This window comes from Pieris brassicae, chromosome 2, assembly GCF_905147105.1.
Source record: "Pieris brassicae chromosome 2, ilPieBrab1.1, whole genome shotgun sequence".
Lineage (NCBI taxonomy): Eukaryota > Metazoa > Arthropoda > Insecta > Lepidoptera > Pieridae > Pieris > Pieris brassicae.
In genome coordinates, this window is record NC_059666.1 from 1,444,848 (window position 1) to 1,472,098 (window position 27,251).

Genomic DNA, 27,251 nt, shown 5'->3' on the forward strand with positions numbered 1-27,251 from the left:
TCTGCCTGCTTGCCCCCTGTTTTATAAAAAAAATCTTAAGAATGGTTCAATTTTTGGAGGTTCTTCCGGTTATCCAAAAACTACATACATAACATATAGATAGTGGTTTAATTTAAATTTTAAATACAGCATATTAAAAGTTTAAATATATATTGTTATATAAAAAGTACTCTATACTTTCTTCGCTAATATTTTATGTTTAATTGAACAACAAATATTTTATCATTAGGTTTCAAAAACTTTATGGAAATTTATGATTAAATTTGCTCACTAAAATATTTAATTTGTTACATTTTCTGAAAACAATATAATCCATACAAATGACAACACTGACATTTTAAAATATAAAAAAGTGCAATCGATAATTAAGTACATTACAATAAAATTCTTAAAAAAGTTTACACAACCTAATTATTAAAATTAAAACATGGCACATTTAAATATAGGGGGAATATGTATAGTTAAAGTAATTTTACAACATTTATTAATATTGCAGTAATGAAGAGTGCCAAATAGTACAAGCCTATTTTGGCCTGCTAAAAATATTTCACTTCGTCTTATATGCAATATTTTTTATTATTGCTTATTATTAATTGGGATTAAAATTAAAATTACTTTATTCAATATCAAGTTACATTATTTTAGCAGGTGTTGGAGCCCCTGAACTAAGTCTAGGGAGACCTGTACATCAGGGTACTCCGCTCATCCAATGGTTTAATTGAATTGTAACTAAAACAATCGCTTATAAAATATTTTATAAAGAAAAAGACCTATTCTAAAATTAAGATACAGGTTTACATGTTTTAATCTTTTTTCACGCCAGAAGTGAATAATGTTCGGGAAGGGTGGGATGGGATGTGTGGGGTGTAGTGGCGAGTGCTAGTGTAAAAATAGAATGAATGCTTGTGAAAATAAAAATGATTAGATTATTCTTGTACTAGTAGTTCAGTTTCTTCATAGTTCAGTGCACAAAGAAACTTGGTAATTAAAGTTTTAATTTCGTTTAGAAACTTAGGGTAAATATTAAGTTTCCTGTTAAGTTTATTGTATAGTTGACTTGATAGATAGGAAAATTGGCGGTGCGAGAATTTAGTTTTACTTACACCTTTTCTATATTTCCTTAAATCTCTATTGTACAAGCATTACCGGTCCACCTTATATCCGTAAGTGAAATTCGTAGTTCATGTGACCATTTTTATTGTACACATATGGTTTAGTTGCTGTTTTGTTGTGTTTGGTGGACCTTCAGTCGCTTGATGAGCTCGCTCGAAACCGATGAAACTGTTCGATCCCTTTCCCATTATTTAATTGTTTATTTTTCTTAATAAATAAATAAAAATATCTACTCAATAAGCCTTACTCGCGTAGAATAAACAGCGTTTAGTAGGAGCAATATAAAAGACTTTAGTCAAACAATGGCAGTTAACCCCCAATAAAGTAGAACGAGTGGCGAACTTAGTCTTTCGCTGTAATTGAAAACTCGATTCGTATAAGTAGGTACTACTAGTTTGTGGGAATTTCGTTCGTAATTATAAAACTTTTCACATTGTTCGCGCGGCAATTGTGGTTAGAGCTGTGTAACTTTGATTTATTTATTTGCTTAGATCGCATATTGAAGCTGTTTGTATGGCGTTAATGATGGGGATCAAATATATAATGGTTTATTAACGTGTGGTTGAACGTTATTTACTTAAGTGGTCATGAAATAGGTATTGTAATCAAAATATCATTTATGGATCTTTTTTTTTCATTTAAAATTTCCTATTCGTCTCACGAGTCCAGCCCCTACGCTTTGTTGCAGTGTGTGATATATTTTAAAATCCTATTGCAGAAATCTTCTAGTTAGTAAAGCTTCCTGTACATGACATCAATAAGGAAATAAATTTATAAATTGAATGTTTCTAAATTTAAATTTACTTCCTGTTCTCAAATCAAAGCAATGTCGAAAACAGACGAAAGGAAACTGGCTTTTTCGTCACTCTTTCAGGTTTACAACGACGTAACTCAATAGACATTTAGCCAAGCAAAGCGAGCATGTGAGTTTAATTGGCAATTTGATTTGGCGGTACACCTTCGCATCGTTATGGACACTGAGTTAAAAAGGATGTGATGATTTTTTTTGAAGTAAAACTTCTTTAGGCGCATGAGGGTAAAATCTTAAACAAACAACTTCGACTTAAACGCGTCACGAAGATGTCCAGCGTTTTTGTCGAAGAAAAGGGAGAGAGTGATTGAGACCGTTTGAGAGAGAGTGAGAAAGGGAGATCGTGAAAAAATACACGCGATTGGTTGATGTATTCGTTTAGTAGTTACATATTAGAACTTTAGATGGCAATTCTGTCGCAAAGTCTTGTGCAGTAAACGCAGATTTTTTTATTTATCTATATTATCATTAGCACGTATACACTGTGAATATAGATATACAAATACATGGAGTGATTATGTACTGGTACATAATCATCTATTGGTATTTTTACTTTAGTAATAATTAATTTACAAAGAAGTTTCACTTCTGACATGTGTACTTTGTACGCACGCACTTTTTTATGTTTCAGGAGTCAGACGGGCAGGAGGCTCACCTGATGTTAAGTGATACCGTCGGCCATTGAAATCGCACTGAAAAGGCTCACAAATGCGTCGCCGACATTTTAAGAATTGGTACGCTCTTTTCTTGAAAGACCCCAAGTGGAATTGGTTCGGAAATACTTCAGTGGTCACTGGTTCTACATTAAGAATCATTAGATAGATTAGACTGCATAGCCGCCAGTTTTTATCCTTCATGTGATTAATTGAGAGCTATCAAAACCACATCTGAGGTAGCGATAGTTAGCGGTTTTTGCTACATGTGTCGGATGCGTAATGTTATAACAAAAAATAAAACTTTTCCTTTATATTTTATTAGGAGTATCTTACTCTCTGGAACCAATTTTCATAATTGGGCATTTTCAAACACTGGTTCCCTCAATAAGATATTCTTTAGCTATTAAAAGTGAATGAACCTTGCTGATCTGATGTGAAGTGAAGATATGATTCTATAATAGATTTAATATTTATTATTTGTCATGTCACGCATTAATTGCTATAAAAGTTCAGCCTTGTAGTTTTACGGGCAATTCAACACAATAAGCCAACTACCTGACTTATAAATATAAATCAAGCACTGCTAAGTGTTTATTGTTAGATAGTTCGTGAAGGGCATTCTAAGATCTCTTTCTAAATAGAGAAAACAGTTTTTAAAAAGATTTCACGATTCGGAGAAGTGAGCGTCTTGCGTAAAGAATTCCCCAAATATAACAATGTCATATTAGGACTTATTCAAAATAACGAAATTCAGAGGCAAAATTAACAAACCGTAAGTCTACAAAGGAAAAGTAATGGGAACACATCAACGACGCCATTTACGCAAATGGGCGATGTTTGCAAAAATTAACAATTTATTGTGTGAGCTTTTAGGCTTATCATATAACTTTTGTTGGGTTTCTTTGAGATACAGACACAAATATACGCAGTTTTAAGTCATGAAATAATGTATATTGTTTTATAAATACAACAAAATTAACTGAAAAATAATAAGTTCAAATCGTCTTAACTGTTTGGAATTAAGGCACGTTCTTAAACAAATAATATTGACTTCATGGGGGAAATTTAAATATATTAAAATTTAAACACATTCAGTGTTGCGTTTAAACATAAAAACAGAACAAAACTTTATGAAAAAGCCTTTCAGTCTTCTATAGATTGCACTCCGGAGAATTCTCCTTGTAACTACACAACCTGATTCCCCTTTCAAACAACGTTCATCTAGAAGCACACTAGAGTTCCTGCTTCGTTGTTAACATCCCCAGCTGTACTGTACGATTTCAATCGTCGTTTCTTGTAGAAGCAGCATAAGAGCGCAACTAATAAACTATATAGGGAAGGTGGCCACCTGCCATCAGGCAGTTTAATATGGGTTCACTTAAGCGGCTGTTAAATAGGCATCTCCTAGCGTGGACCCCAATAGGCCGCATCTTACTTAACGTCCGGTGGGGTTGAGCCCAAACGTATGACTAGTTCTAAATAAAAAAGAGATTAAAACAGTTAAATCGATGGATATAAGATTTTCAATTAAAATAATGTAATGTAAATATGGAAATTTCAAACAATTTCTATATTTACAGCTGTTGAAATGTCTGCTATACACACGACAAATTGCGAGGTTTAAGCTGGGCGAAGAATCTGTAAAGCCATAAAAATCATAATATCATTTTCTCAATAGAGGTACCTAACACAACGTTATATTATCCTTGATGTTGTTGTGTGTAAAGTATAAAGACTTTTAATTCTAAAACCTTTAAATTTTATTTACCACTTAAACCCCTCCGCCACGCCTTATAATTAGCTTTTTGTTTTACAAAATGTTGGTTAGGAACTACAACCACACATCTTTTATAGTTGTCAACCTTAAGATAGGTTTAATAAACATTTGTACCATCGTCGAGGCAGAATACGAAATTCCACAAGTATCAACTCGACGTCCGTTGTTCCACAAACCAACATTTCTGCCGAAAACCACCATTATGTGGAGCTAGCTGCCCACTGAAGTATTTCATTTGACTAAGGGTTCTTCAAGAAACTAATTATTAAAAGAAGACGCAATCGCGAGCCATCTGCCATTGACTGTGTCCAAGGGCGGCGGTGTCACTTATCAGGTATGTCTCGTGTTTGATTAAAAAATGCATTTTACTCAATTAAATAAAGGTAAGATAATAAATAAAGTGTTTATTTCCTTTACCCGTACTGAGTTTTTAAGTTTGAGGATTAATTTCGATGAGGTTTCTCTCATATTTACTTGTAATATAAGACTCATAGGCTCGGTCAAAAATAGAACTTGTAACTTGTAATGATGTATATGTCACTATAAAATTGTAAATTTCGTTAGATTATAATCTCGCAAGATTGTGAACTGTCGAATGATTGTGAACCTCAGCGTACTGCTTACAATTTAACGTATTATTATTTGGTAGATTGTAATTTATCGAAGTGAAACCGTCAAATTACAATCTTAAATTTGACAAATTGTCAACTGTCCGAAGGCCTGTCCCTGATTAGTCGGCTTTGTAGTAGACCTTATAAATAAAAACAAACACCTATAATTGATAACATTGAAATCATGGCTTCGCAACGTTAGGGAGTGGACGGGCACCTAGCACAGGACAAGACACGGTTCAAGAGACTGAGAGCCAACCTATAGTCATGGAACTAAAGGTAGATGATTCTAAAGGTTGTAAATGTACGAGTACAACAGCCAATGAATCATTGAGACACCGGTTGGCACATTTTGGTCAGTTTGGTTTCCCCTAGACATTTACTTTTACTAAGGGTAAATCTTACTAAAATGACATCTCGGCTATAAGTAACAGCCTTCGTAGACGGGAAATGTGTTAATGTTCTATACGAATTATGAACGAGCGAAAGTTATTAAATCTAACATTATTCTAACATGAATTTTCGCAGGTCACAGCACATTCGAAAAACATTTTTGGTTCACTTCTAATTTTATTTCACCCTACAAAGGGCGGAATCGTATCTTCTAGGTAAATGGTTCGGAAGCTCGTTTTGGGTCAAGTTCAGAGTTAGTGTGGAATCCCTTGGGCATAGTGTGAAAATTTGAGTATAACAAGGGATTGTTACTAGCGTAGGAAGCAGTATAAAGTTCTATTAACATAATTAAATTTATACGTAATTGAATAATGTTACAAAGACGGGTTGGAAGAATTTTTTTCTGTAACTAAAAAAGTTTTAGGCTTACTTACGTAGTAGTACGTTGCAAACATTAAAAAAAAATATTTGGCGGCTTAAGTGACGTAGAGTTTATTGCCGGTTTTCGTACGCCCTTGATTTGAGAACTTTTTCAGATAAATTTTCGTATTTGTGTATATTAAGTAACCTACATGAACAATGTATATTTTTAAGTAACTAAAATTTTAATACTATTGTTTACTTATACTACGTCATATCCAATCCATTTAGACAAGTTACAAGAGGAGATTTATTGATTTAGTTTAGAATGATGTGAAAACGCAAACAGATACGGGGTACAACGGTTTTAATTTATATAAAATTAATTTATAAAAAAAATAGTCTAATTGAACCGCTTTAACTAAAGTACTGTTCAGAGCAAACATAGTAAGAGAAACAGAAAAGAATGAGAACTTTACTTAAAGAAAGCTTTTATAAATAAAGAGCTTAGGGTTCAAGACTAAAGCGCTAAAACGATTAAAAACTGTGGATAACCGTTTTTACGAACACCAAGCGGTGGAACACACAGCAAATACTGATAAAAAGAAAATACTTTAATTATAAGTAAAATAACATAAACATTTAGAATATCGATTCACTCCCTTGGTATATTATCTTGGAAACTTTTCCGTGAATCAATAATTAATCTAACTGAATTGTACATTAATTAATTAATAAACTTCATAAATAATGCCACAGGTTGTTAACACAAAACTAACTCGAGCTTACGAACTTTCACAGAAGGCTTTTGCTAATAGGCTAAGAGTTGGAAATATTAATTAATTAACAATTCAAATTTCTGATCGTACTTTCGAATTCTGGCCATGCGTTAATGTTTTCTTACAATAGTTTTTGTATTATGGAATCGGTGAGGAATTGGGCTTAAATTTATTAAAGCTTTTTTTCTACGCTTTAGGAAAAATTATCAATGAAATATATGCAGCAGCGTGTCTGCCTCGTGCCTCATATCTTGGTGCGTGCATGTCCTAGAAGCGTCTAGGCGTTTGTTGAATACTGCTTAATGGGAAAAAGTCGATGAAATTCTAGTACGTTCAGTTAGAGACTTTTTTCTCTAGCTTAACACACCCTTTTTGAGACCCTGCCTGTCAGCCCCTACACTCGAACCACTTTTATATTTATTTATTACAAAAGTTCGTCCAACAGGGTACAAAGTTATAATGATTTGTTGAAAGAGCGAGATATTGTTTAATAGTCACCCTGAGACACATTTGTATGGAGAATGAAAGCAAGAATTGCGTTAATAAACAAACCTAGTCCAGCCATAATATGTAATAAATGAAAATGTTTTCATTCATAAAGTAATGTAATATTATCAATATCTACATATTTATTAAGTTCTCAGCAAAAATAAAGTTGGAAATGGCTTTGGCTTCTATACAGGCCTTTAATCTGTTTGGGCACGAATATAGATTCGTATCCATAGGGATTTACGCACTGCTGCCAAGGGAAATTTCGCCACTGCTTGCTCCAAAGATTTTTTAAGAGACAATGTCGGCGTGTCTATTAAAGCAGGCCATTTCCTCTTAAACTGACTATAATTTGATGTCTAAAGGGTTGAGGTCTGGGCTAGATGAGGGTCAGTCTTCAGCTTTTATAAAGTCCGGAACGTTGGTTTCAAGCCAGGCTTGGGTAGTTCGTGCTTTGTCCACGGTTTAACAGGTTTTACAACATAGTCCAAGAATGTATATACACTTTGGCTGAAGTTTTCACTCCTTTTTCACAGAAATGTAGTTTTGTGACTCCGTGATAAGTCACGCCCTACCAAACCATCACTGACACAGGATGATGATCACGTACCTTTCCAAACACTTCAGCAGCTTCTTTAGAACTGTGAGCGGACACTTTAGAATTTTGCTTATTGTATTCTTGAATTGTGAATTTTTTTGCGCAGTGCTTTCCACCTGTGTATCACGACAGAAGGCTTTTCGATGGATCCACTCTCGTTTAAAGATTGATTTAGGGCACTTCCTCTTCAGGTCAGCTTCAGGAGCTTCAGGTCTTGTTTTATAATACGCAACAGTGTCCTAGCGGGAATCTTCATTTCTCGCGATAAGATTTTTTGCTTTTGCTTCCTAATGAGGTATCGACGAATTCTGGCTTTGACAGCAATATCAGCCTTTATAGTTCTAACGGCACGCAGCCGCCCAAATAATACCGCTGATACCAAAGCTTATGAAGTGTCTGGAATATGCACAAACGCTCCATATCAACTTTGTTCAAGGTGATCACTGCAATCCTATTTTCTTTAACGTCCTATCCCATATTATAGTTTGATAATTAACACGAAAAAGTGAGTGAAATGGCGCAAAATCGATATTAAGTTTAAAAAAAATATACGTGTTCCAAATTGAAAATAAATAAAAAGTTGTCTATAATACTAGTCTGGCCATAGATACTGTTACATAGACTAGTTATATTGCAACACTTTATTATTCATGGTTGGCCGTCAGTCTCGTGAAACGTGTCTTGTCCTCAGATGCAGAAACTCTTCCGCAGTCGCAATACCTGTACACTCCCTCACGTTTCCAAGCCCGTTTACGCTGGTTTTTAACCGTTGTAGGAAGTGTCATGGCACAACACATGGTACGATTAATTTCAATGTGTCTTTTGTTTCTTTAAGAATTATCATCAGTTTAAATTGTTGAGCTCCTGGTACCGTGCTCGTTGACCCGAGCAACGAAGCCGATACACTCCGTTCCTATGAAAACTTTTTATCGCTCTCACCGTGAAATCCCTTACCTCGCTTGTTAGTCTCACATTAATTTCTAATTACGTTTAATATGCAATTCAAAATAGTTTTGCTTCGAATTTTGCAATATATTATTTAGGTATTACGAGTGTTTATAGAGTTTTTAACGTTTGATCTAATTTTATTTATGTTATAATAATTTATCTTGAGCAATGTTGGCCTAGTTGCTTCAGCGTGCGACTCTCATCCCTGAAGTCGTTAGTTCGATCCCCGGACCAATGGACTTTCTTTCTATCTGCGCATTTAACATTCGCTCGAATGGTGAAGGATGACATCGTAAGGAAACCGGCTTGCGTTAGACCCATAAAGTCGACGGTATACGTTAGGCACAGAAGGCTGATCACCTACTTGCCTATTGGATTAACAAATGATCATGAAACAGATACATAAATCTGGGGCCCAGACCTAAATCGCCGTCATTATTTTTTTATTAATTGATCACTTTATAATGTACATATTTCTTATATCATCTTTTTTCAGAGCCTATACAATAACCACTACTAACAAGATTACTATTATTTTTAGACGAAGGTCTTCTTATCTTAAGTTTTATTTTAAAATAAACTTGTTCAAAAATTAACGCCTGGAGAATTTATCACATCAAATACAATAAACAACATAACCTTTTGTTTTTATAGGCGCTTCCTCACCGGAAGCATTCGCGTGTAATGTAACGGTATAGATTCGGGCTACATCAGTGAGAAACAAAAATCGAGGAGAAATCAGAGAGGTAGTATTTTAATGTAATGTTCAAAGTTGAATCTCTAATGTAGTATAGTGTAAATTTAAGCGTTTTCTTATCGCCATACTTAACAAGTACATTTTCTTCTTCGAATCAATCAAATCGATGTATATTTAATAAGGCAATAATTAAATTCATATTAATTAATATTAGGTCCTTACATATGAAATTGGCGTTTTGTATGGGAGAAGCAAAAAGTCGAATATTTTTAAATATAATATATTTCATTAATCAAAGTATGAACCATTGTTTTCTATGCACTTTTACCATCTCATAGGTAGTTCATTGATCCATTTACTAAAAAAACCAGTCGGACGGGAATCAATAAAATCTGTGAAGGCGATTTGGACTGCCCCATCAGAGTTAAATTTTTTCCCTTGCAAGTCGTCCAAATTTCGAAAAAAAAATGGTAATCTGTTGGAGCAAGATCCGGGGAGTACGGATCCTCCGTCTTAGACATTCCAATTGAAGCTCTTCTAATTTGGTAGCCGTCTGTTGTGCAGTGTGTGGTCTAGCGTTGTCGTGAAGTAGCAGTGGCGTGGAGCGATTGACCAGCCTAGGTTGTTTAGCCGCTAGCTTTTCCATCATGGTTTGCAATTGCTGACAATAGACATCAGCCGTAATAGTCTAGCCAGATTTGAGAAAACTGCAATGAACAATACCGGCACTAGTCCACCAAACGCTTACAAGTAACTTTTTGGGGTTAATTTTCGCTTGGGGCAGGATTTGGCTGGTTGGCCGGGATCCAACCATTGCGCTGAGCGCTTCCGATTATCCTAAAGAATCCATTTTTCATCACAGGTAATGATTCAGTTTAAAATACCTTCATTATTGTGCCGGTTCAGTGATGTACTGCCGGTTTGCTTCAGTCAATTCGTGAGGTACCCACCTTTCAAGCTTTTTGATCTTCCCAATTTGCTTCAAGTGAATTAAAACAGTTTTATCACTAACACCGCAGCCTGCAGCTAACTTGGACGTGGTTTGCGATGGATCCGCTTCCACAATAGCCTTCAATACTTCATTATCAACTTGGGTCTCAGACCGTCCATGGGGTTTGTTCTGCAGGTCGAAATTTCCAGAACGAAAACGTTGGAACCAAAAACGAACTGTGTTTTCTTTTGCAAAATGACCGCCATACACATCATTCAGTTCATCATTTAAGTTTTCCATTTTGTAAAATGAGTGACGCAAATAGAAAAAAACAAATGAATGACGGTTATCGAAGCACAAATACATGAGTAAATAGCTGTACAAATTTGAATTTGGAATTCCTTACCAAAGAGGAGAACATCGTGATTAAAGTGGCCAGTACGAAATACACCAATTTCATATGTAAGGACCTAATATTTGGAACATAGACAACCTTCATTTAAGCTGCCAAATTATTCCAGTAAAAAAAACTACTAGGGCGGCGTCATATTCTTTGGAAGATATCTTATTGGGTATGTTAAATACCTGCTCTGTAAGTACGTAATTCTGTAACACATAATATAATTAAGTAAACTATTTTAATTCGCCCGATTTCACAAATCACCCAGTACCTGTATTACTTCTAACGTTAAGTTTAAGTTGTATGAACTTCTCAAGCTCCTTAATTACATCGTTAGTTTCTGTAGGAATTTAATTTAAGCAAGTATACTTATACAGACATCCGTCTCATTTACAGCCAACATTTGTTCGGACTCCCATATATATATATATATATATCTTCGACTCTCAAGGTAAATTAATTATATAAAAGACTTCTATTCGATCTAATATCGGACTGGACCTCACATGCCTTTTCATGTCATCAAGTATTCTATTGTATTAGCTGATTATCTTAAACACAATGCCTTCCGACCAAAATATGATTCGTAAGACATCCATAATTTTCTGCTACCAATATCGATGTTTTTTCGCACTCCTCTACTGCTTCATTTAATAATAGGTTAAAACAACTATTAAAGTCCTAAACCTTGTATATTTCTTCTTTATTACGGCTACTAGTATGTTTGTCGTTCTCCTGATTTATAAACGTTGTCTTGTATTGTTTACTTAAATATTTTGTATTGTATTGTCTACTTAAATAAAATTCTGCTGTCATGTTTTGTTTTGTTTTATATCTTATTTTTTATCAGTGAAACTTTTTGTGGATAAATCCAATGTGTTAATTTTATGTTTGTTTTATACTTTTAGAGATGAATCAGTTTTGTTTCCTAAATGAATAAATAAATAAATAAATTGAGGTATATTCCATAATTAGAATCTAGAAACAACAAAGGTCAGTAATAAATATGAATGACATTCGATATATAACATTGTATCGAAGCGTTGTTTCCAAGTTATCTTAGGTCGGAGTCAGTCACCTTACGCGCCAAGACGACACTGCACTTTAATTAATAATTTTCCAAGACTAATAATGGACCCGGAAAGACAGCCATTGCTGCAGCAGGCAAGGAGACTGAGGTAAATTTAATGTAATAAAATGTTTTGTTCAAATCCTCGTCTATTAATGTCATAAATAATATTTGTTTGTATTAAGTATGTAAGCAGGACATTATTACTAGATTACAAAGTTTAAATAAATCATTACTAATAATAATTTATATTGTATTAAGTGCCAATAATAATTCTGCAGTTCATACCATATGATATTACAATCATTGCGCACACATCCACACGACAGATTTACAGGTTGAAATATAAACTATCAACTTTTTTGAGGTCGGTTGAAAATAAAACTCGTCTGCAGATTTGAATGGGTAAGTAAAACGGAACTTTGACATTGCAATGTGCATTCAAAAACTGGTTGTGAATTAAAATTGATGGCAGCTTTGCATATTTATATTTCATTGACGTCAAATAAGATTTTTTTTTTTTTGTTTTGAACTCGCCGCTGTTTTAAAGCCGGCAAATGTCATGATTAGCTTTTTGGTTGACGTATGTATTTAAATGCATTTTTTATATTGGTTTCTTCTATAAAACATCAACATGCCTAGTTATATAAATCGCTAAAAAAAACTAATTTTCTTTTATCAATTTAGGAAAGTCCAACAGTCTTTCGAAATTACCAATGTGCACTTGGACCATGACAATCTTAATATATAAATCTCCTGTCACGATGTTTGTCCGCGATGGACTCGTGAACTACTTAACCGATTTTAAATTAAATTGGCACACCGTGAGCAGTCTGGTCCAACGTAAGAGATTTTATTAGTCGCAATTTTATTTTATTGCAAATTATTTGTCTATAATTCATTGGCAGTCACAATTATCTGACTCTAACTCCAAAAGATTCTAACAGATGTCGATACTTTTCGACTGGATTGAGTAAGTAATCAATAGATGGCACTGCTATGGTAAACCGACAAACGTGTCATATAAGCTACAATTCAATATCATGATTACCACGTGTTATTGAGGCTAAAGTATAAATTAAATTTATTTTGTAATAAACGAAATACCGTGAAATTCAATTATTTCTACTTTTTTAATTTTTTGGTGTTAGCATAGCCAACCACGTGTTACGTAGACCGAAGTGTAAATCAAATTCAAATTATAGGGACGATAATACAGTGAAATTATTCTTTCGTGTCACAATATTAAGGCTAACTAAAACCACATTAAGGAGAAACGAAGTTCGCGGGAGCAGCAAGTATTTCAATATTGGGCACGCAGACCCAATGTCGCCATAATGATAACTTTAAAGGCGATTTACTTTAATTATATACACCTATAGCCATAGTATACGTAAATTTTTATTACTTTTCAAAAGTTTTAATAATAAAAAGATAAAACATGAAGACGGCCGAACCGCCGAATCGGAGCGCGAAGTACGCAATGCTTACGTATGTTCCGAGGGCGAGCAAAAATATAGTGACTGAACGTATATATACCATATTGAAGCGCATTTCTCTACGTCACTGAGTTTTTTGATCAAATTGTCATGTTATAAAAAAATTATTGTTAATATATAAACGTCAAGTAATGTCATAGAATTCTTCTGATCCGTTGGCGTAATAATTCAGCATGGGTAAATTGACTTCTGCACGTGAATAGTTACCAGCGTTTCAAAACCGAAATTATTTAGTAATCAACCCCAGACGCGTCAACGGATGATATATTATACGGTATCTTTCCAGACCGCTGAGCTACGAAGATGTCCTACGTACGAGTTCCCAGCTACCCTGGCGAAGTGCCAGGTTCCTCATCATCATCCTATTCTGGGGAACAATGGCTATGTTCCTGTCAATCATTGTTTGCATACTCCTCACCAGCGCCTGCTCCATTTCCGGAAATGGACCTTCAGTCCCACCCGTACATTTGACCTTTGCACCTCTTATATCGAGAACTATGCACTAGATTGTTTAAACATATCTTTAGGGATTTTACAATAAAAACTTTTTCCGCGGAAATGAAAGACGATAAAAAAAGGCTTTAAAGTACTAGTACTTAAAGTTAGGCATTCTTCGTACATGGCGTCTCATCACCATTAATTAAACCATTAAAAGATGTATGGAATATAAAATGTCTGTCTTATGTAATCGAAAAATACTTAATGGTATTAGGAACTTAAATTATAAATTAACTATAGAATCGTATCGATTTCCATTGATCTATAAATTAAGGGAAGAGCAAGAATTTGCGTTGTAAATAAAAATACTTTTAATATAAGATTTATTGTTCACAAATATAAAATTATTAAGGATAACAATTTCTTTCAATATGTTCACATAATACAGGATAACTTAAAAAAAAATATTATGTTTTATTTTAGTTTATTAATTTTTATTGTAAAGTCAATATTTTTAAAGTTAACCTGTTCAATGTATTCTGTACAAAATTCAAATTGTCTTGTCTAACTATATATTAGTGTAATACTGGCACTATATGTATTAGATAATAATTACGAAATAGTTAAATAAGGATATCTGGATTGGACAATTCTATTTGACAGTTAATGGCATGGATCAGACATCAAGGAACGCGGCAGAAATATTTAGCATTTTGACATAAAATCTAGATTTATGTGATCCATCTGTCACAGTAAAGTAGTTATATCAGAGAGTTAATTGAATCTCTAGACAGTCAATTAAAAGTCGATATTCAATCAAATCTCCGAAGAATGATCTGACGATATTGAAGTCAATATTTGTTGGAAGTGTAGTACGACCAGTTCAATATACATTAAGTCCGATATCGTGATATTTATTGACCATACGGTCACCTGTCTAAGGCGTTGATAAGAGTATATGGAGTAGAGTAACTTGTAAATAATTAAACATGACAGATAATGTCTAATCCTCCTACTATTTTTGGAGTTTTATCGAGGATTGTATTTGATAATGTTTGTGTAATTTAATAATAATACATAGTGATTTACGTTTTTACAAGCATCGTACGACGCCCTGTTTAGGATGGCATTTTCAATGTTTGATATGAATTTTTAAAGCCGTACGTAACATAATTAAACATAACAATTAAGTATATAGTCACTAAGACAAGCTGAATATCGTCAAATAGCCTACTAAGAAAAGGCACTGGGCTGGTATTTTGTAACATTTTTTTTTAATTTATTATTTTATTTATTAACACTACACACTATAGAAAATAAAAAAATTGAACATAATTAAATCAAAAGGAGGACAACTGGCGGCCTTATCGCTTTCGAGCGATCTCTTCCAGGCAACCACTGTGAGTAAACAAAAAAAATGTATTAAATTACATAAGATAGGCAGTAGTGCAAAAATACATGATATACACAGTTATTAAGACAAAAACTAAACAGAAAAAAATCAAACTAAACTATATATACATTAAAAATAGAAAGTAAAATTTTTACTAAATAAAAAGTTTGATTTGAAATGGGATACGTTTTCTGAGTATTGTTATTTGTGCCAATAACTGTTGCAGCTCATTGCAGACGTATTCCATATGTTGATTCCAATGCATTTTTTGTCTTTAATTAATCCCAGATATATTTGTTTATCAAGTATTTCTATAGAAGGGCACTTGTACACGGTTGATTTGTGGAGACTTGCGTGTTGAGCCAGCAATGCTATACCAGTGGCTTCCTCGATGGAATTGGATTGTGTAATAAGCAGTTTTGTATAAGTAGTGATAGCCAGTAATTTCGATACAGAACTATCGAATTTGGGAACAAAAACTCGACAATAGTTTTGTTTCTAGAACAGAAATCGACCAAGCCTTCCATTTATATTTATTACGTAAGGATTACAGTAATTTCCCACCGGCTGCGCGCAGCGAGTAGAGAACGCGTCTCCATGAGCGCTGCAGCCCCCATCAAGGCCGCCCCCGTCGCTCTATCAGCGAACCTTTACACCACCCGAAGGGGGCATACGCCCCGAACGGGACAAGACATCCCCCTCGCGAGGAAGGGTGTATCATTAACCTCGTACAGTAATTTCGCAATTATTTTAATATAAAATATTGATGAGAAAATTATGAAAAGATCTTTTTCGCTTCCATACGCATACGTCAGGTTCAGACGTGCAACGTGTGACGAGTAAATGCCATTGTACCGGTTCGATTCCCGGGTGTAAGAGAGTTTAAAATTGTAGACAATGGCATCATTGGGACAGTTGTATGAAGTCAATATATTTGTTTTGTACTAATCGCGTACTTTAGAACTACTCGTGCCATCTGTTTTCTATCTTTGGCACTAAAACTTCAAAACATCACCAATAGATGTCGTACTACTCGTGCCATCTGTTTTCTATCTTTGGCACTAAAACTTCAAAACATCACCAATAGATGTCGTAGCCAAGCCCAACTTTTTAAATAATCCACCATCTTTAATCTGTCATTTCGTTTGGACACTTCCTGGTTAGTGACAGTGAATCCATGTGAATCTTAGTTTCTTTAAAAGTATCTATGTGTCTTTACTGTAAGTATTGTTTTTGTTTTATTGCTTTACATATTGTTTTGATTATTTTGCGGAATTAGCATAAGATTCGGAGACAATATGCAATTAAAAAATTATAGGTTATGTTTTTCTTTTGGGGCTATTGCGTCTATCCTGTCGGGGTTATTGCGTCTATTGTAACGCAATAGCCCCATTGCCAGAGGTTCTCAACTTTTTTATTTTAGGGTAATAGTGGTAATTATAATAGATGAATTGTTTGTTCGTATTTCATCATCATCATTAGACTTTCTCCGTCTACTGCTGGGTATTTTATAACATCGTATTTTTATTAACTATTTCATTTATTTTTAGGTCTTCCAAGATGGTTCGACACTATACACGAAAAACAACCACTACATATGATCTAGAAACATAAAAAAAGCTGTAGATGAAGTACGAACCGGCAAAATAAACTCTTACCAAGCGGCAAGCAAATACAATATACCTCGCACGACTATATGTGATCAAGTGAGTAGAAAAAGAGGTGTCGTAAAGGAGGCTAGTGAACCACCTACTTCGATTAACATTTTAAAACTACAAACACGATTTAAACAATTTAAAACATCCAGAGAAGAAATTCCCACTTTAAGAGTGCTGACTTTGCGAAAAGTACTCCAAACGATAAACAGTAGCAGCCAGGTAACGCCTAAACAGATCACACCGAATGAAAATAATGAAGTGAACATTGAAAGCAATAAAACATCAAAGTCTCAGCTAACTCTGTTAGCAGCGTCACCCAAATTGCAAAGTTTTTCTTTGCAAAGTCAAGGAATGGGATTTAGTACCTTGAATGACACAAACACACCGAACTCAAGCAAGATTAAGATTATTGAAGATCGAATTTCATCTGATTCCGAAAAAGTGTCTTTCGAAACATTACTATTGCAAAAAATCAAACGATGCGACTCTACAGTAAAACTGAAGAAAACAAAAATTTCAAAAGGCTGCGAAGTCATAACAAGAGAAGAGTTTTTAGAGAAAAAAAGAAAAGAAGAAGAAGATAAAGAAAAAACAATCACAGTAAAAAAAGAGCTTAAAAGAAAATCTACAAAAAAAGAAAACAAAACAATGATCCACATTGCAGCAAGGAAGCCCAATTATCAGACGAAATCGGAAACGCAAAAGAAAAAACTGATATCAGCTTACCAAAGAAGAAAAAGACTGGTAAAAAATCTAAAAAAAGGGTCAATAAACAAAAATCTATTGATTGGGATGAAGAATCTGAATGTGAATCAGATTTTAGTTTTGATGATTTAGATCGTTATCGTGAACAGTGTTTAGCAGAAATTGAAGATTTTGGTATTTTTTATAAGACAGGGAATGAAAATGAAACTGATGATTTTTTTTCCGAACATGACGCAAATATAGTAGATGAATTTGAACCAGATTTCGGCAGAAGGAATCCAGAAGTTGGCGGTTGGATACTAGTGCGATTTACAACAAAAAAATCAGTAAATATTTCGTAGGGAACATCATTTCTGTTAATAAAAACAATATACCCAACGTAAAATTTTTGTAAAAAATAAAGAAAAGTAGGATCATGTCTTTTCATTACCCAAACGTTGAGGATATATCAGAAATTAAACATGACGATGATATTGTTATGTTCCTTAAGAAGCCTGATATATCTCGCAGAGGTCATATTACGTTTAAAGAAAATTTTAAAAATTACAGTATTCAGTAATGTTTTATAGGTATATATGTATTGTTTGATATACAGGGCGTCCCAAATTTAAGGTACTTTCCCTTCATGTCCCATAACTTTGGGACGACCTGTATATGATGTGGTGGTAATGCTATTATGATTTAAAAGCTTATTCACAGAAAGCGACGAGTTTCGAAATTTAAAAATTAAACTTAAGAAGACAGCACTGATTTTTTATTGTAAAAGAGGATTATGATTTTTTGTATGTTACTTAGAAAATGAGCTTTAAGTCGAATTAACCGAAAGATAAGATTGTAATTTTAAAGGTAAAATACCGCCTGACTCTTCTATATATTCGATTCTAATAAATGATACGCAGTATTAAGTTGTGGTTTGATTCCAAATTTAAATTAGTAAATACCCGATCTTATTAAAAATATTGGGAACCCCTGAAATCTTGGATGGGGTAAATGCGTCTACTTAAAACAAGGAAAACTAGGACGCTTTAGCCCCAAATATTTTTACTCAACTAATTCCCCTTAACTTAGCGCAGTGTTTCGTTCACAAGGTAATAATTAGTTGCGTCACTAGTAATTCCATAAATTATGTCTATTTTAATTGTTAATAGCTCTTCCAAGTACAAAATAATGGTAAAAGACGCATTTGCCCCACATGGGGTTATTGCGTTTTAAAATCCCGTCTTTTGTAGAAACATCATTTACACGTCTAAATGATTTAAAACTCCATTAAATTGTGTTAAAATATAAAATTTGATTACATTTCCTAACATGTATCATAGTTATAGGTTATGAGGGCGTATATTATGTTTGTTATAACCAAATGAATATGATACTCAAAGTATTGTGACGCATTAGCCCCGGTTGACCTTAATTAAAACAAATCTTTGAAGTCTCTTTAAAAAACTGTCTCGTGAGTCAAATTTGTCAATAATAGGGAAATCATACAAAATTATATAAATCATGCAACATCGCAGACTCTACGGGCTATATTCAGAAAATTAACGCAAAATATATCGTCATTTGTCAAAATCCTATAAATAATCAATAGCGCAACAACCTTTTTAGGTCTCGGCCTCAGATTTCTGTATCTGTTTCATGATTGTTTGTGAACTGAATAGGCAAGTAGGTGATCAGCCTTCTGTGCCTGACACACACCGTCGACTTTTTGGGTATAAGGCAATTCGGTTTCCTCACGATATTTTCCTTCACCGTTCGAGCGAATATTAAATGCGCACATAGAAAGTCTATTGGTGCACCGCCAGGAATCGAACCTACGACCTCAGTGATGAGAGTCGCACGCTGAAGCCACTAGACCTTTCAAAAATCAGACCAGGCGTAGCTTAAGAATCATTTCTGATTTCCCCTCTCAAATATATCTTGATTTAGGTATAAAATCACAACATTTTGAGACATAAACGTAATAGTGCCAGCAAAGTTCACGTATTGTGTAAAACGTCATTATGTGTACATTGTCTATGTATTAAATAATTATGGCACTATAAATCCTGTTATGTTCGATCAATAACAAGCGATTTTTGTAAAAAAAAAAAAATCTCCTGAGACTTGCTTCAAACTAAAATGTTTTCGTCAGTGTACCTTGTATAAAATTAAGCTTTTTACATAAAATAACTATAATGTATATGTCGCAGTAAAGTAGCTAAATCAGAGTTCATTAAATCTCTAGACCAGTGATGGGCAAAGTACGGTCCGCAAAAGTATTTAATCCGGCCCGATGAGAGTCCATCAGCATGGATAATATGGGGCCATATCTAATAATTACGTTTTGACAGTCGAGAATAAAAATTATATAATTAAAAGCTTTAACAATTCATTTTTTCTATAAATCCTTCCTCCGGCCTTTCTCTAGAATTTCTTAATTTGTGGCCCTCCATTAAAGAAGTTTGCCCATCACTACTCTAGGCAGTTAATTAAATGTCGATATTCGATCAAGTCGCTAGCATTTTGATTGAAATAAAGCAGCGTCGAAAACGTTTAACTATCTGTCTGACCAAAAGCCAGCGTGTTGATTAACAATGTAAAAAAATATTATTTCCTTTGGTTTTTGTTATTTCGGTGTGATCGTGAAGAACTGAGAACTTGGAAATTCCGTGTTTTGCTTTATTGTAAATGTTTAGGTTAGTCTAATTCCCTAGCAACGTTTCGTTCACTCACTTGTCTGACGGAACTTTAGCGACTTGATTGAATATCGATTTTTAATTAACTGTCTAGAGATTCTTTCAAGTAAAAAATCAACTACAACCTTTATCATGTTGACGTCATGCCTAATGAACTTAACTTGGCGTGTAACTGGCGCCATCTATGCTTAGTATTGACACACCAGCGTTTTGTTACCAATTATTGGTTTCATCCTTGGAAATTATAGAGGAAGGAAACTACTTGACCGTCATATTACTTTGTTGAATTAATTATATTTTTTTCGATAATCGATTTTTAATTAACTGTCTAGAGATTCAATTAACTCTCTTATTTAACTACTTTACTGCGAGATATATATCACCGTAAAATTGTAAATACCGTTAGGTTATAATCAATCTCGTGAGATTGTGAACTGTCGAAAGATTGTGAACATCAACGTATTGCTTACAATTTAACGTATTATTATTTGGTAGATTGTAATCTATTGAAGGACAACTGTCAAATTGTGTAACGGAATTCAACTCGCGCGCTGATTGGTTAAACGCCATATTTGTTTGTTCTACGGTCTACTGTAAAGCTGACCAATCAGGGACAAGCCTTCGGACAGTTGACAACTTGACAATTTTAAGATTGTATTTTGACGGTTTCACTTCGATAAATTACAATCTACCAAATAATAATACGTTAAATTGTAAGCAGTACGTTGAGGTTCACAATCATTCGGCAGTTCACAGTCTTGCGAGATAGATTATATTTAAAATTTTACGGTGACGATGCCTTAGTCCATATAATTTCTATTTGACGTTCACAATAAACTAAATAAAATTAAACTTAAGTATTGAGTGCTCATTATTAAAAATATATATTTTAAGATAATATACGCCTAATGTATTGAACACGTGTGGACAAAAATTATATTTTCAATGAATTAGTTTCCTCAGTGTATATGCTACCCTAGTACTAAGATTATACGTCAACAAAATTGTGTATACGTTCTATAATCTATGTTTCCATAAACGTTAAACGTCTTAACTTAGTTAGGGACGAGACAATAAAAGAGCTTGTATCAAATTGTCTAAAAGGGCTTATGAAAAATTATTAGAGGGGGGGGGGAGTTAAAACTTAACATTAATTCAAAAATATCAAGTAATTATCCTGCATAGTGAATCCGGTATGGAATAAAGTGCGTAAAGTTGTATTTCGTCCATCGCCCGGCCTTGGTTGCCTTGCTTCACTAGATTCGTCAACTCGTGTAGGGCTTCTTCGAGGACATCTTGTCTCTTGGGAAACCTGGGGATTGACACCGAGAACACTTTACAATACTTGCTTCATTTAATCTATTTACAACAAGAATGCAAAACTTCAGTAACGAATATCCACCAAAGGAAAGTCCAAAATGTCTTAGTTTCCGAGAAATGTCCATACATGGCGCACGTTAAGCCGAAATAGATCAACAACAATATCATTTACCGGTCATCCTCCTTTTGAAGTCGGTTATACATACCTATCAGTGACAGGCCGAAACGCATGCGGCAAGTAATGCACGTGTAAGGGTGCGGACAGGTGCGCGCAAAGCAAGCGTACGCACGCGGACTCGCAGCTGAGCGCTAGGACACTCACGCGCACGCGGCCCGCGCTCTGTACCCCCAGGTGCTGGAGGATTGTGGTTACTTGGTTGTTTATCTGTAGTCAAATGATACGGTTTTAACTATGTAAATTAGTGTTATTGCGGAAGTTATGTAACCTAACATTAGTTAAGTTACATATATATATATGTTAAACAATCATCGCACGCTTGAAGCCAAAATGAGCTATGATGTTTAAAACAAAGTATGTGTACTTATGTATAGCGTTAGAAGTTATACATCTTCGGCGTAACGAGACAACAATTTTTAAAAAAAATTCTACGTTTGTAGAAAAAAAAAACACTAATAATAGAAAAAAAGTATTAAATTCTAGTTGAAGCTTAAATGAACTTATTCCTCTCGAGATGGCTAGAAGTAATTTAAAAACGGTTTTGCCAAATCCAATCTCTCATATTTAGTCATTTGTATTTAAAATTATATTATGATATTTAGCAGATATTTATGTTATAAAATACCACAAAAAACTACAGTATATTATCTATATCATTTATAGTCTTCGAGTACTTTACAGGTACCTCTTCGAATTGCATTTTTCTTGTCCATTTTAATGGTCATTTCCAATCGAATCGCTATAATATTGTTACGAGCTAGGGGATCGGATAGAAAATGCCGTAGATTTAACACACACAAAAACAGTCACTAATTACTTCACTTATGCACACTTCACACAGTACTTTATCACTTGTAATCACTTTATTCGCACTTTATCGCTTCGGCGTTCCTCTCGTGTAATCGCATTCAAAACTAAAGGCGACTAGTCGCGTTGCGGCTCGCTTATATATCCCTGAGAATAATTCTAAACAATATTCGAGAACTTTCTAGGCGGGTTTGCTACTGAGTAGCGATTGCACAATTCTAGAACGTCCGCACTCTTTGTCTCTTTCGCACGTTGCTCCGTCCTTGTCGTACGGCGTTCTAGAGTGCTCAGTCTAGTTTCGAGAAAGTTCTTGTCTCACACCTAGAAAGTTCGGTCTAGAATATTCCTTCATCAAAGGGGTATAACTAGGCCTGAAAACGCCTGAAAACGGGTCTCCTGAAAACTGCACCACTCGACTACACATGTTCTGAAACTGACTGAAAAAATGTTTCAGCTTCCTGAAAACTAGGGTAACATTATGGAAATTACAATTAACTAATATGTGATTGAGCCTCTCCTGAAACGGTCAGAAATCATATTTCAGCCTGCTGAAAAGTTCTCTAACTAGTGGAAAAATCTAGAAACATTGCAGTCGACCCGTCTCCGTAACACTACCCCCTCCTTAGACATGCTCGTCCCGAGCATCATTACATCCTTTATAGGGAGCCAATCGATTTATGTGAACCACTTTCGGTTTGCTCCTTAAACCACCCACTTTCTTTATGCGATAGGTAACGTCATTTATCTTCGTGACTATCGTGTATGGACCGTCCCAGTCAGCTTGAAGCTTTGGTGATTTGCCTTTTCGTTTTGTTGGGTTATGGAGCCATACTTGCGAGCTTTCTTTAAATTCTATATGATTCGTCTTTCTGTCATACCTAATCTTCGTAATCTCACTTATTTTGCTTTGAGATGCTCGTACGTGTTCATGGATTTCATCTAGTTTATTACGCAGATCCGCAGCATATTCTGTAACACTTTCCGGTGTGTCAGGTGGTCGCCCAGTTACAATATCCGCTGGTAATCTAAGTTGTCTCCCAAACATGGCTAAAGCAGGAGTAACATTCGTGGTTTCATGAACCGCAGACCGGTATGACATTAGAGATAATGGAATATACTTGTCCCAGTCTTTTTGATGGTTGTCCACCAGTTTTGCCAAGTGCCTTTCCAAGGTTTGATTGAAGCGTTCCACCATTCCATCTGACTGTGGGTGATATGGGGTAGTCCGCGTCTTATGAATTCCCATTAATCGGCATAATTCTTGAAATAGTAGAGACTCAAAATTTCTTCCCTGATCACTGTGCATTTCCAAGGGTACTCCAAATCTAGAAAATACGTCATTTACAAGTATCTCAGCCACTGTAACTGCCTCTTGGGAATGCCAATTGGGAATAGGGAATACTTCGGGCCACTTCGTAAAATAATCCATAACAACCATGATGTACTTATTTCCTTTTTCTGTTAACGGAAATGGTCCAGCTATGTCAACTGCTATCCTCTCCCATGGAGCTCCGACATTGTATTTCTTCATACTCGCTCTAGTTCTCGTCTGTGGGCCTTCAACAGCTGCACAAGCTTTACATTTTCGAATCCAGTCTTCTACATCTTCGCGGCAATGTATCCAATAAAATATCTCTTTAATTTTCAAAAGAGTCCTTTTTACACCTAAGTGTCCGCCTGATGAGCCGTCATGAAACATTTCCAATATGTTGAGAATCTTGGATCTTGGCACAACTAACTGTAGATGAGATGCATCCCCACGAGCGTTTTCCCATTTGCGACATAACACCCCATTATGGAGAACTAAGCTATCCCATTGAGCCCAGTAACTCTTAGTAGTGTTACTTGTAGATGTAACTTTACTCCATTGCGGCTTGACAGCTGAAGATTTTATCCAGTCCAGAATTGGTTTAATGTCAGGATCTTGTTGTTGCTGTTCCCGAATTAATTTCCCACACCAATCTGGACTTATGGTATCTGTTCTTAGTATCCTCACGTGGTCATTATCCCTTCCATCCTGTTCGTTAACTTTATCGCACGGTCTTTGAGACACATCATCTGAACTCCTTCTTAGCTCTCTTTCATGGGTTAATAACATGTCAGAAAATTTCTTTAACTGTCCCTCTGCCTTTGATAGAAGTATTAACAGGGCTTCCGTATAGTTATCCGGAACTGTTTGAACTGTGTTCCACTCTTTTTGATTACTGACTTGGCAGTCCACATTGATTACTCTGCAGGCATCATAACCACTTTTTGAACCTTTAAAGCAAACTTCCTGTTTTCCACACTTGAACATTCCTTTTTCTAGATCTATCTTACACTTATAGAAGTTCATAAAGTCCAAACCGAATATACAGTCATCTACTATGTCAGCAAGAACAACTTTATGTCTGTAAAAACTTCCACCAATCTTGAAGGTTGCGATACCTTCTCCCCGATCGGTTATGCGCTGACCTGTTGCCGTCACAAGCTGTACAATTCCTCTAGAAGGGCTTTTATAAAATGTCTTCAAAAGCTGATATCTGATCACTGTTCGTGAAGCTCCAGTATCGAGTGTTAGGTTACACTTAGTTCCATTGACTTCTCCGTCGATGACTAAGGTATTCCCACGTCTAACCTTCACATCACCTCGGAAGTCTTTCTTAGGGCACGAAAACCTCATATGCCCTACTTCCCCACAGGTGTAACAGGTTGACCCACATTGACCATTAGCTTTTTCCTTAATAGTCCTAATGCGGTAAGGTTGAGGGTCTTTCCGAATCCCCTCCACCTCCAACGCATGGGCTAGAGCATCCTTAAGTTCCTTATGGTGACCAAGCCATTCGAATTTCACGGTCTCGAATACCGTCGACAATAGCTTGAACCAACATCTTATCTGCAACATCTGGTGAGGATGCGTAGGCCTTCCTTACCAGCTTCTCTATTTCAAGTCCCCATTTTTGCAAACATTCATTTGTCTGCTGTATTCTATCCTTCAATCGAGCCCTGTAAACGTGCTCTAAATGTGCGTCTCCATACCGTGATTCCAGGGCATCTAGCAGTTGCTTCAACGTCACCTTACCTTTCTTGGTATCTAATATGGAGAGGGCTTCGTCTCGCAGTCCCAGAATAAGGGCGGTAACAGCTTGATCGTCAGTCCACCCGTTTGACTGTGCTACAGTCTCAAATTGAAGCTTGTACGCGCCCCAAGAAGATGTACCATCAAAGGGAGGCACTTTCACATTTCCAGGTGGTGCTACAGTCGTGACAACACCAGAGGTCTTCAGGCATTGGATTTCATTTTCTAATCCAAGGATACGTTTATCCTGCTTGGATAGCTTACAATCCATATTAGATTCCAAATTCTCGATCTTTTCATCTACCTGTATTTTCAGGTCACAAAGTTTTTCTCCTATACGGCGAGCCTGCTCCTCTTGACGTCGTGCCTGCTCCTCTATCATGCGACGTGTCTGAGCCTGTTCTTCCATCATTTGGCGTGTATGTTCGTCTTGACGGCGTGCCTGTTCTTCTTGACGGCGTGCCTGTTCTTCTTGACGGCGTGCCTGTTCTTCCATCATTTGTTTTGTCTGTTCTTCCTGACGGCGTGCCTGTTCTTCCTGACGGCATGCCTGTTCTTCTTGCCGGCGTGTCTGTTCTTCAATCATTTGGCGTGTCTGTTCTTCCTGACGGCGTGCCTTTTCTTCCTGACGGCGTGCCTGTTCTTCCTGACGGCGTGCCTGTTCTTCCATCATTTGTCGTGTCTGTTCTTCTTGACGGCGTGCCTGTGCTTCCATCATTTGCTGCAGAGCAAGGAGGATGTTGCCATCGTTACTGTCACCCATCCCGCGGTTCGCATCGAAACTTTGTCGCCGGGCGGCATCGCGTGCTGATTGCGCCCTTGTCTGCACTCCCTCCCCAGCTGAAGACTCTGCCACAAACTCCTCCTGATTCTCCCTTGGAGTAATTGGCATTTTTCTATCCCACTTCTGACACCAAAATGTTACGAGCTAGGGGATCGGATAGAAAATGCCGTAGATTTAACACACACAAAAACAGTCACTAATTACTTCACTTATGCACACTTCACACAGTACTTTATCACTTGTAATCACTTTATTCGCACTTTATCGCTTCGGTGTTTCTCTCTTGTTAACGCATTCAAAACTAAAGGCGACTAGTCGCGTTTCGGCTCGCTTATATATCCCTGGGAATAATTCTAAACAATATTCGAGAACTTTCTAGGCGGGTTTGCTACTGAGTAGCGATTGCACAATTCTAGAACGTCCGCACTCTTTGTCTCTTTCGCACGTTGCTCCGTCCTTGTCGTACGGCGTTCTAGAGTGCTCAGTCTAGTTTCGAGAAAGTTCTGATCTTCTCTCTCTCTCTCTCTCGTATCATTTCGTCCTTGTCTCACACCTAGAAAGTTCGGTCTAGAATATTCCTTCATCAAAGGGGTATAACTAGGCCTGAAAACGCCTGAAAACGGGTCTCCTGAAAACTGCACCACTCGACTACAAATGTTCTGAAACTGACTGAAAAAATGTTTCAGCTTCATGAAAACTAGGGTAACATTATGGAAATTACAATTAACTAATGTGATTGAGGCTCTCCTGAAACGGTCAGAAATCATATTTCAGCCTGCTGAAAAGTTCTCTAACTAGTGGAAAAATCTAGAAACATTGCAGTCGACCCGTCTCCGTAACAATATGTACTAAACATGATATTTTACAATACATTACTTTTTCATTACTTTGGAAAGCGTTTCCTCGTATAAAAATCATTATTTTGGTTAAGCACGACTGAAAAACTACGCCATGACAGTCGATAAAACAGAGCGTCAATTAGTGGCCCAGACTGTTTTACCGACGTTTGAACAGATATGTACTTTCCTATCTTTCAAACAGACAGCAAGAAGTAGAAATTAGTGGTTCGAGATCATCTGGATCAATAGTGATAATGGGCGTGCC

General features: G+C 35.8%; 1 protein-coding gene across 1 annotated transcript in view; it reads right to left on the reverse strand.

The window, feature by feature from the left end:
- Nucleotides 1-20,940: 20,940 nt before the first annotated feature.
- LOC123720477 (eIF-2-alpha kinase GCN2) overlaps nucleotides 20,941-27,251 on the reverse strand; it is a 44,577-nt gene continuing 38,266 nt past the window's right edge. The window contains exons 27-28 of the mRNA XM_045677096.1: nucleotides 21,527-21,705; nucleotides 20,941-21,312 (exon numbers count right to left, since the gene is read on the reverse strand). Coding sequence (XP_045533052.1) covers nucleotides 21,165-21,312; nucleotides 21,527-21,705 — 327 coding nt within the window. The 3' untranslated portion in view covers nucleotides 20,941-21,164. The remainder of the gene's footprint in view (nucleotides 21,313-21,526; nucleotides 21,706-27,251) is intronic.